The sequence below is a fragment of the Otolemur garnettii genome, unplaced genomic scaffold, assembly GCF_000181295.1.
Source record: "Otolemur garnettii isolate 467f Iridium unplaced genomic scaffold, OtoGar3 scaffold00069, whole genome shotgun sequence".
Lineage (NCBI taxonomy): Eukaryota > Metazoa > Chordata > Mammalia > Primates > Galagidae > Otolemur > Otolemur garnettii.
Genome location: NW_003852464.1, coordinates 8,237,179 through 8,249,509, shown reverse-complemented (window position 1 = coordinate 8,249,509; position 12,331 = coordinate 8,237,179). Strand labels below are relative to the sequence as shown.

At 34.8% G+C, this 12,331-nt stretch overlaps 1 protein-coding gene across 1 annotated transcript in view; it reads right to left on the bottom strand.

Moving 5' to 3' along the window:
• Positions 1 to 12,331, bottom strand: part of STIM2 (stromal interaction molecule 2) — a 132,840-nt gene that overhangs the window by 47,255 nt on the left and 73,254 nt on the right. Inside the window, exon 8 of the mRNA XM_012807452.1 lies at positions 6,659 to 6,773. Within this exon, the coding sequence (XP_012662906.1) occupies positions 6,659 to 6,773 (115 nt within the window). The remainder of the gene's footprint in view (positions 1 to 6,658; positions 6,774 to 12,331) is intronic.

The following is a 12,331-nucleotide window of genomic DNA, read 5'->3' as shown; positions in this document are numbered from 1 at the left end:
ACAGACACTGACACTAAATGAAAATCTGTAATAAGACCACCTCTTATACACAGTAGGTATTTAAAAAGTACTTGGTGAATCAAATTTCTTTTGAATGCTCAACTTTTGGGGGGGGCACCTGTGGCTCAAAGGAGGAGGGCGCCAGCCCCATATACCAGAGGTGGCAGGTACAAACCTGGCCCCAGCCAAAAACTGCAAAAAATAAAAATAAAAATAAAATGAAGGCTCAACTTTTAAAATATGAGTCCAGTGTTTCCCTTTCTCTTGTAAGCACAGTCAGATCTACCAGTTCTTAAGAAAACCCTTTAACTTATCATACTATTCATATGTAACAACTGTTCAATTTACCTCCATTTTCTTGGCTATCACTTAAATAGGGGGTTACCCACTGTTTCTACTTCATGTCTCCTACTTCTCTTAATTTTTTTCAATCTTGAACAATAACTTAACACCTTAAAAGAGTGGTAGATTTTATCAAAATTTAAAAGTCCACTTATATTCTCATACTCAGAAGAAAAACCTTATGGACATAAAGGATCTAGATACAGGGAGAACATAAAGTTCATGGGCAATTTAAATAGTTAAACAGTAAATCACACGACTTTATGGACACAGTGTATAAAAAGGAAATATTTATCATCCTCTTACTTTTAGAAATGCAGTATCAATGGTCAGGAATTTTCTTCTTTATATTTCCTTTTATATAATATTTATATTTTGTTGTCCTAAACAGAAAGGAAATATTCTTGCCATTTTGTCTCTGGTGAGGCTTTAGGTACATTTGAAAATAACCATTATTAAGTGTCTATATCAGTGTTCCCTCAGACAACTTCAGTTCCTTTTAAATTTTAATCCTTAAAAAAAATTCTCCTAAATTTCCAAATATATATTCAATTTATAAAGCCCAAAATTAGACAGTGAATTTAGGTAAAATAAGATCCATGCTGGCCAAGTGCAGTGGCTCACACCTGCAATCCTAGCACTCTGTGAGTCTGAGGCAGGCAGATTGCTTGCGCTCACAAGTTTGAGACCAACCTGAGAGCAAAGGGCAAGAACCATCTCTACTAAAAATAGAAAAACTAGTCAGGTGTCATAGCAGGTGCCCGTAGTCCTAGCTACTCAGGAGTCTGAAGCAAGAGGATTGCTCGAGCCCAAGAGTTTGAAGTTGCTGTGAGCTATGACTCCAGAGCACTCAATCCAGGGCAACAGAGTAAAACTGTCTCAAAAAAAAAAAAAAAGAAAGAAACAGAAAGAACCATTCTGAGTAGGATGGAAAGATTACTTCCTATTTGTCAACCCAGTCAATTTTCAGTTTAAAAATAGTATATTACTTAATGAATTATTATTGTCTATTATAGCCACTAAATCTTGTACATAACCAACAGTTTCCTATCTACATTCTTCTTCATTGGGTATCTGGCTACTACTTAAGTACATTCAGTAATTCTCATACGTCAGCCAGGTATCTGAAATCTAACACTAGTTTTTAAAATGGCCTTCATATACATTGGACTATTGCCATGTGCAACTTGACCAAATATTCTCTACATACACAAAAAAAGCTGAATTCCAATTATTGTTGAATTTTTTCTACTTGAGGTCAGAATCAGTTTCTGCATAACAATTTCACTTTTCCCCAGTTGACAACATTCCTTAAAGATTTTGGGTACATTTCACTGTCCACAGATTTGTATCCTATGATAGTTTAAGTATACAGCCTAATCTATTCATTTTATTAATGAATATTACGAGACAATCAAAAATACTGCAAACCCTTAAATATTCCTAAACATTTAGTTTCTTCAGTATTATTACCAAATGAGAAAAAAAAATCAACATTTAATATATGCCTACTGGGTTTTGCCAGAAATTATTCCAGGCACTTTTATTACATTACTCATTTATATCATTTATACAAGAATAGCATTTTATAAGTGAATTTTAAAACATGCCTAATGTCTCAATGTTCATAGAAAGAATGGCCAGGATTTAAAATTGGATAGTTTGAAAGCCTATGTACTGCTTATAGCATGCCACCTCCACTTCCACTTCCAGTAAATTTGGGGTAACTAAAGAAGGAATGATTTTTATACTGACATGGTTCCTCCTGGCTCCCATGAGGGAGCTACCATCTATGTTCTACTTCCTCCTCCCAGAACTGCTAGTCAGCCTTCACAGCCTACCCCAAACACCGCCTTCTCTGTATAACACTGCCAGAGAGTCACTTACCCGCCAGTGAGCTGACTCCCCGACCTAAACTTACTTTCATTATTGTACATATCACCTGAGATTATAATTAACTGTCTACTCTGTGTACTCTCATCTTTCCTACACTATTTGCTCTGTATAGCCCAGACCTCTGTTTAACTCATTTTTAATACTCAGGATCCGGAACAATGCCTGCTCAGCACAAAATAGATACAGTCTATTCTACTACAGGTGCTTCAGTAACATGAATTAGCTTATGTGCATCTGGTAATTAAGAATAATGTTGATTTTTAAAAAATCACATAATTTCATTTGTGAGTCTTCCACACCTCTTATGCTTTCATGTGGCTGAGCACAGCAAACAGACACCAAGTATACTAACCACCAACACACCAAGCTATGACATGATGTCCTCACACCCTCCTCTGCCACTTAGCTCAACTTGGCCAGGGCCTTTCTTTTCAGAAATGCTTTTTGGTCAGTTCTCATCCTCACAAAATTTGTCCTTCATTTTTTAGCCTCAATCCTACTTAACACTCCTTTCCATTAAGTTATCTTCAGTTATGTTTACTGTAAATTCCTCTACTTACTATAGCACTTATTGGCTAGGATTTAAAACTCTCTTTGCCTGTATTAGTATTTTCATTAATACAGTTAATGCTGTAGTTACAAAGCTCCATAGGTTTCAAATAGTCTGCTTCTACTCCATTTTCCCCATGAATCCTATGATTTTTAAGTTCATAATTTAACAAAATATAATTTTCAGGAATACATGTATCTCATTGTAACAGAAATGCCTGCTCTGAAAATATTTGATAAAATGAATTACTGAGCAACCAGTGCTCATCAGGCATTATACTTTTCATTCATTCAACAAATATTTATTTAATAGCCAAATAAATATTCACTGCAGAATGCAAAGTTTATACACTGCACTCTGGAGACAAAACATTGATGGGCAAAGAACAAATGTGTGTGTCGGCATGTGTGTGCGTGTTTGTACATACACAGATTACACATCCTCGCATTTTGGTACACATCCAACTGCACAACAATGAATTCTATGTTTCTATTAAGAGGTACATTCTAATCTCTACTTCAGCAATTTTCAAACCTTTTCAAAACAACCACTTTTTGTTTCCCCCAGAGAAATCTTAAATACAAATAAAACATACAGATAAAACTAATACCCTCACATTCGACACGCCTGTCCCTGGGGCTTAATAAACTACGATTTAAAAACCAGTGCTCTAGCAGTAACACTGTACCCTTACATGACCCCTTTAATAAATAAAAAGAGTCTGGGTTGAGAAAATCAATGAAGTCACTCTTCCAGTGGAGGCCTGTAACACTGACTCCTCTCCCCTCCCACAGAGCTATCTAGGTAGGAGTCTTGACACTCCTCCTCTTAAGCTCTCAGAGGGTGGAGATTAAGGTAAAGAGCCTAGGGAAAAAGAGATTTAAGAGGCTATTCAACTTGAAAAGGCCTTAAGCTAAAAAAAACAGACAAGCAAACAAACATTCTCATGATCAAAAAGACCTCACCAAAGTCACTAGTGTGGGAAACCAAAAAGGAGTTTGAGGATAGAATCCCCTCACTATGAGACACATTAATAAACAAAATAGACAAACGCCCCTCCTCTACTAAGACTTTTCATTCTTGAAAGGGGAATGTGTGTGAGACAGACAAGGGAAGCAAACAGGCTAAGTCAATTATATAATGTCTTAGAAGGTGGTGAATGTCATGATAAAAAGAAAGCATGAAACTGAGTAAGAGGGATCAAGAGTGCCAGGAAAAAGTGTGAAATAGGGTAGCTGGAGTTGGCCTTACTGAGAAAATAACCCCTGATAAAAACTTTAACAAAGGAGGTGAGAGTGAGTTAGCCATGAGGACATCTGCATTCTTGAATTTGTGAGACAGCTAAGGGTCCTACAAGGAGCAGAATGAGTGAGGGAGATGGATGAAACAAAAGAGGAAAGATCACAGAGGCAGGGGGAAGAGAGTGCGGACCATGTAGAGGCTTACAGGTCTTTTAAAAATTCTGGCTTTTATTCTAAGGTCTACTACAAAGTATTGCAGATCTGATTTATATTTTAAAAAGATTACCCAGATTACCTTGCTAAATAAAAAACACACTAAAACACAGCACAAATACATGTATACAGGGAGACCAATTAGTAAGCTATTGCAATTATCCAGGCAAGAATGGTGGTGGCTGAACCAGGGTGATCTGAGAATGAAGTGCTCAAATATTTGTTCTTCATTCAAACATAGTTAAGTGGGTTCCAATCAATGTATCATATACTCGAATCCTAAGAAAATACTAGTAACAATGTAATGGCCCTCCAATTCCTTTACTAGGATCTATATATTGCCAAGATATCTCATGTAAATAAAGTCTGTTACTAAGTTTTCCACCATCCTATCACTTTTCCCTAAGAAATTTACACTTATTTATTTCTATTCCCATGCAAGTTCATATTATTTTAAAATGATACAGTGAGGGGAAATGGAGAATTTTGCTTAAGTCTATATGGCCTTAAAGTCAGTGATGACTTTTTTCCCAGTATATTTCAAAAGATGTCTCTTTTCAAAAGGTAAAATCAAACATATAAGTAAGCTATAAACCACCATTTACACTTAAAAAAAAAAAATACTAGGCACTGGTGAAATCGTTTTCTGTGTCTTCCTATTTCCAAACATTACTATTGTAAAGATGACTGATCTTCATAGAGAAATTATTAACTCACAGATTTTTCAGGAAGGGCTAAAATCTATCTCAATCTCTGCCAGCTTTCTTTCTGGCCTAGAAGACCTACAAGCAGCAACCTGGGGGTGGGGGGACAGTTACCTTTAAACAAACCACCGAAAAGAACAGACAAAAAGAAAATGTAAATTCCTTCTCTTTACATTTCATTAGCTGACTTTCAGAATTTGTTCCAGAGAGTCCCTAACAAACCATGCAGTCTAAATATCAGGCCTCAGGATTGGGAACACCAGTAAAAAGTTTGTCTCCAACCTTGCTGGAGGAAAAACTGTTAAGTGGGTCACTAGCAAAGTCTTGAAACAGACTATACCATGCTCCATTATTTCACTTCCAAGAAATACAGTTGACAGCGTGCTTTCTGATTCACTCACGCAAGTTTCAACTTGCTGGGCTTATCAGTGTTGCTGGGAGGGCTTCATTTGTTTCCCTCTATAGGGATTGTATGTTTATTGATTTCTGAGTATCTCAAAAATTTCATAATGACCCACGTACAACATTCACTTCCACAATACCTTGTGAATTTGGCTACAATAACCTTTTTTCTTTTTGTCCCCCCCTCAAATTCACCCAGCCACTGACCACAACTGTGGGGCATTCTGCCTTTCTTCTCTGGAATGCTGCCCCAGCTCTCGCACTCCTGCTGTCTCTCTTTCTCTACTCTCTTTTGTCTCTTACTCCCTCTCTCCTTCTAAGAGTATAAAATAAAATCTATACTTTCATATCCTAATCTTAGCCTAGAGAAATTCTTTTTTCATCTCACACAGAGGACCTACTGAGCTTTCCACCCTAACAACTATCAAAAGTCTAGTAAACTTTATTATTTCTTTATATTCCTACTTAGTAATCTGTCCTGGCTTCCTTTTCATGTCATTTTCATGACTCAAATTTATAAATAAAAATACATCCTACTAGGTAAGTGCTCAACTTTCATGAAAGAAGAGAAGCACTAGTAAAAAGATATTTTGGTTGAATGGTACTAAATAATTAAACTTCATGTTTTTTTTTAAGTACCTTCCTACTATCAGGGACCAAGTTGAAGTTTTGCGTCATAACCTTTTTTGCCCTAAAGGATTACTGTTCAAAAGACTGCAACTATTAAAGGGCTTCATAAAGGATTTCCTACAGGAAAAGTTTAAAACTTCTAGCCTCCTAATGACTTTAAGACCTATTCTCCACAATCAAAAACTTTTGGGTTTCTATACATTTACTTGATAAACCTTTTATAATAATGTCATTTATTTGTTTAAATATCCAATGTACTACATACTAATATGAAATCAATATATAAACAATTACATGCTCATAAGAACAATAAAACACTAATATAGTCTGGTTTGGGTGTAGAGGGAAGCGGGGGGGGGGAGAGACATTAAAAAAATGTCATTTAGTAGCTAAAACAATTCTTTACAACTTTAAGCTCTCACTCATTTTCTGATTTATTTTGATATAAGGTATCAAATTATCTGAGAACAGCCTAATGCCTGATAACTCTAACAAATATAAAAATCACCTTTCAAAACCAACAATGGGGAAATTACTTCCTAAAATATAAATATCCTAACAGAAATGTTATTTTGCAGGGTTCTTTTTTTGTAGAAACATATGCAATTAGTGCATTCACAATGGCTAAGCCAGGCAGAATAACAGAAAGAGAGGAATCCAGATGGCCACAGAAGACTTACCTTCCGACGTCTTCCACTGTTTCCACAGGTCCTCGACAGTGATGTGCTTATCCTCTCTGTGCAGATGGCTGTGTTTATTCGTAGCATCTTTGTACTTCATATCTTCTCTAATAAACTACAAGAGAGAAAACACTAAGTTAAACATACTTAAGTTCACTGTTTTAGTCTCAATAAACTGAGAAAAAGATACAATCTGAAAATTCAGTAGGTGACTATGTTCAGATAATAACCAGCATATTTTTGGCATTTTACAGTCACACTCTTACATGTTTGTAAAATGTATTAATGAAATGTGTTCTACTATAACAGCAATGACCATATGTAAAAGGACTTATTCAATACTCATTATTTACCAGATACTAGTCTTAGTTATATAATAAATATGTCTACATAGTTGTCCCTCAATATCTGTACATTATGCATCCACTTAACCAACTGCAGATGAAAAACATTCAAGAAAAAAACGGTTGCATCTGTACTGAACACAGAGACATTTTTCCTTATCTTTATTCCATGAACAATAAAATACAGAAATTATTGAAATAGCATTTACTTTGTATTAGAGGTTGATGAAAATATTTCAAATTGTATATATAAAAACAGCACACTGTACCCCATCACTGTATTAATGTACACAGCTATGATTTAATAAAAGTAAATAAATAAAGTATCTGAGAGGCTGTGTGTGGGTTATATATAAATGCTACACCGTTTTCTATAAGAGACTTCAGACTTTATATTAAAATATAAATTTTAATATCTATAAGGGGAATCAATTCCCTATGAATACCAAGGACACCTGTATATATACCCACATGTATACACACACACACACATATACACATAGAAATAGCAACAGTCATGTAACTGTATGATAGTCTTATAAAAAAAGACTTTACTTATCTCCATTTTACAGATGAAAAACTAAGGCCCAAAGAGGTTAAATAATTTTCCTAAGGGTGAAAAGAATGGCAAATAGCACAGATAAAATTCCAACTCAAGCCAGCCATTCAGTTATACTCAACAGTATAATATACCACTTCAATCTTACTGTATATATTTTTACCACATACTTAGTGATAAGAGTATTTCAAAACATAATAAATATTAATCTTCTTGATTATTGTATATTTTTATGTTCTCATGGCTTTCAAGCTATTACTTATAATTGAAGGACTAATCACTTTTTAAACTTTTTATGCTTTCTCTATCTCAGCATTTCTGATTTTTCTTATTTTACTGTTGTTTTAATTGGTATATTTATTAGTTTTTAAGTAGTTCCAAAAATGAGATCATATAAATGATTATTTCTGAAATCCACAATGGAGAAAGTGAAACCCCCCCCATACTACAAGTGTCAATGGTATATATTTTTTTTACTTATTGACAATGAATATCATCTTCAGAGAAAAGACCAATATTTTTGAGTAAAACTGTTCTCTTCTAAAAACAAATTAAGAAAATTTTAACAGCTGTATAACACTGAGCAAACCATGTCATTTATCACCAAAGGCTTTAGGTGCAAAATGAAGAAACAAGCTTCTAGGATCAATAACACTATTCAATATGTGATCAGCAGACTAGTTAGTATCTGTCAGCAAACTGAGACTAGTCTATAAGATGTCTAAAAATTGAAAGTAGCTATTTAGGAACTTTTATGGCAATTAGCAACACTTTTAAAGCATCTCAGTTAAGCATGTGACAAATGAATTTACCTTGCAGACCTTGTCCACAATCAATTGAGAATTAAAAATCTGGTCCTTCTTCATCCACAGTTGGAAAAGCACTAATCCAAAAGAGCTATTCTAGCCTTTATGTATTCTGTTGTTATAAGGAGTAATGTACTATTTATTTACTATTTTTCTCTATGCCTCTTTTTTAGCATAAGTCATTAAGTATGAAATGTCCGGTTTCCTTAAGTACTAAGTCTGACACTTGGTATCTCTGACATTTCACCTTGACACTTCGTGTTTTATTTTTATTGTGAAGGTATATTCTCATTCTTTCAAACACACATTTTGGCTTGTAATTATCTTAAAAAAAATTTTAGAGCAATTTTTGGTTGTTATTAAAAACCATGGTTAAGTCAAAAATGCATATTATTTTCAAATATGAGTTCTGTCATGGAACCAATGCAGCATTGGCAGCTCAAAATATCAACAAAGTGCTTTGGGAAGGATGTAGCTAATGAACTCACAGAACACCAGCAGTTTGAGAAGTTCCATTCTGATGACTTTAGTTTGAAAAGGAGCCACCCAAGTGACCTGAGACCCCGTGGATAATGATGTACTGAAAGATACATTGGAAATGTATCTATCTCAACTTATGTGTAAGTTAGCAGCAAGTTGTGACATTACTATTCCAACAATAATGGACCATCTGAAACAAGTCAGCAAGGTAAAGAAACGGGGTAGATGGGTTCTACATGAACTAAATGAGCATCAGAGGAGAAATCATCTCCGAGCTTGCCTTTCTTTGCTGACATAACATAAAAGTGCACCATTTCTACACCATATTGTTAGGAGTGATGAAAGTTGGCTTCTTTTGACAATCACAAGTGTTCACACACTGTTTGGACAAAGATGAAGTGCCAAAACACAGTCCCAAACTGAATATTCACCAAAAAAAGCTAATGGTGTCTGTGTGGTGGTCCAGCACTGGTATGGTCCACTACAGTTTCAACAAAGTTGGTCAATCAATAATTAGTGGATGGCTACTGCAACCAAACAGAAGAAATGATAAGGAAGCCTGTGATGAAGCAGCTAAGGTTAGTCAAAAGAGACAGGGCACTCCTCTTTCAAGACAACACTCAACCATTTGTCACACAAACAACTCTGCTCAAACTACAAAAGTGGGACTGTCATTCACCCTATTCAGCAGACCTTGTACCAGTTGACTGCCCCTTCTTCAGACTTTGGACCACTTCTTGCAAAGAAAAATATTGAATTCTCAACAAGTTGTGGAAAATGCCTTTTGTGATCTGATGGCTCCAGGCCTCTTCACTGCTGGCATAAACAAGCTACCATTGGGATGACAAAGCTGTGTTGGTGGTTTAGGAACACTATTTGATTAACTGTACGGCTTCTTATTTGAGATATAATACACCAAACATTTCATTCAAAATCAGATATTTCATACTTAATGAAATGTATTTCATTAAATACATGTATTTAAAGGAGCTCGCTGATTGGCCCAGCCTCTCCTGTCAATCCTCTTAAATTGACTGACATCCTCAAAATCCAGTGGAAATACACAGAAAAATCACTGCCACTGAAATGCTGAGAAACTACCTTTCACTTGGAAAAGGTCCAAGAGCTGGAAAGAAATTCTAGGCCGTTCTAGGCCGAAAACCATGATGAGGGACAGAGCAAGGAGGAAGTCTTGTAAATGGTCCAATCAGTTGGAACAAATGGCAACTGTTTCATTTACGTGATACACATTAAACCACAATGTCCTAAATAATTCTCAGCATCAAATGAACACAAAGAACACAAAAGTAGAGTTCTGCAGCTTCAGTATCCATATATTTCAGAAATAAGCTAATTTTCATATAGACTAGATGTGGCATTGTAGCTATTCACCTACTTTGGAAAGACCAGAATGAGTTTGTGATTATATGCTGAACATGTACTTAACCAAATAAAAGATTATCTCAAAGAAAGCAAATTTTTTTTAAAAAAGCTTAGGAAGATACCTATTGCTCATGTGTTATAAAGAAACTATCTCCCCCTAAGAAGTTGGTTGAAGACTGAATAAATACACTGAATTAAATTTTCCCTGGAATTACCATCTAAAAATATCTGTTTTAAAACATGACCACAGGATATCACCATAACTCTTAACAGACCACACAAAATAAAAGTATATTCTGTATCTCACAGATCTTTAATACGCTGATCACAGAATGTGACTAGAAAACACTATAATTAGAAATAATTTATGTTAAAGCTAAATTGGAAAATGTTTAACTGAACCAAACCCACAGAAATCATCAGCTTCCATTTAACTCTCTTCCCAACATCCCACTGAGGCAAAAAGCACACAATCTGCCTGTTCAAACTTTTCCAAAACTCAACAGAAAACTGATAATTTTAGAAATGAGGCAAGTTAGCTAGAGAAATTTTAAAAACGGTCACTAAAATAAATAAATAAATAATTTTTTAAAAAAGGTCACTAATAACTGAAAATATATGAAAAAAAGACAAATATTTATTGAAATCCATGCCTGGAAAGGAATCTGAAAATAGAATCCAAAGTTCAATTGAGTTAATCTTCAAATAATGTACAGTAAATAATACAGAGTTCCTTGGTGAACATGTCCAGTTATACGCAGATCCACTATGGAAATCGTAAATTGACAATACAAATAAAGGTGGTCACTAACCCCAGTTCTCCTTACACACATCATGTGACCTAAACAATTTAATCTAAGCCCCTGTCTCCTCACCTAGAAAACAGGATATCATTTGTCCTAACCCCCTCAAGAAAAGTACTTCTAAAGATAATGTAAAACAACATATATACTTTATAAACCGTGACATTGTAATCACACAGGTTAGGTTATCTAAAGATAAGAAGAATTTACGTTACACCGCCCTGATATGTCGGTATAGCATTGTACTTGTCCTCATGACCACCAAAACACTTTCTAGAGCAAAACTGCCTTCAAAACTATGTGGTCAGTGACTATAGCACTATGTCCTTAAAGAAATTCTAGCAGGCCAAACACTGAGTGCATTCATAGAAAATTTAGGCTTTTTAAAACTCTATTGATATAGGCCCAGCACAATGGCTCACTCCTGTAATCCTAACACTCTGGGAGGCCAAGGCAGTGGATCTCTTGAGCTCACAAGTTCAAGACCAGCCTGAGAGGAGCAAGACCTCCATCTCTACTAAAAATGAAATACTGAGGCAAGAGGATCCATTGAGTCCAAGAGTTTGAGGTTGCTGTGAGCTATGATACCATGGCACTCTACCAAAGATGACAAAGCAAGTCTCTGTCTCAAAAAAAAAAAAAAATCTTCAGATATAAATACTTAGTCACCTTTTCTGTTTGGTAAAATTTCTACTCTCTTTGCAAATTTCAATTATTATATATAATACAAGATTTTTAACTATGGTTGCCAATTGTACATTAGACCCCTCAAATTTATCTCATAACTGACAATTTATAACCTTTGACATGTAAGGTTACAGGATTTTGAGTAATAACCATTTCACAATGTATACATATCAAATCACAATGTCGTACACTTTAAATATATACAATTGTTATTATCAATTATACCTCAATAAAACTGGGGAAAACTGTTTTAAAGAGAAAGAAAATGTTGGAAAGCCAAGAAATATACTCCATAAAAAAAAAAAAAGAAATTACACGAATATCAATGAAAGGGTCAATAAGGATTATTTTAACTAAAAAATAACACTATATTATTCTAAAGAACAAAAAGACAAAAAATAATTTTAAGAAAGAAAAAGGAATTTTAAAAATCCTGAGGGTTTCTGTCATTACTATAAAACAAGCTGTACAACCTGAAAAGGCTCAGCATGATAACTAGACAGACACAGAGCCAAGCTTTACTAATAGTACAAATCTTGGCATAAAACTTAGATCAATTTAACAGCAACTTAGTGAGGGAGCAAGACAAAAGATAAAGGCAAGTACAATAG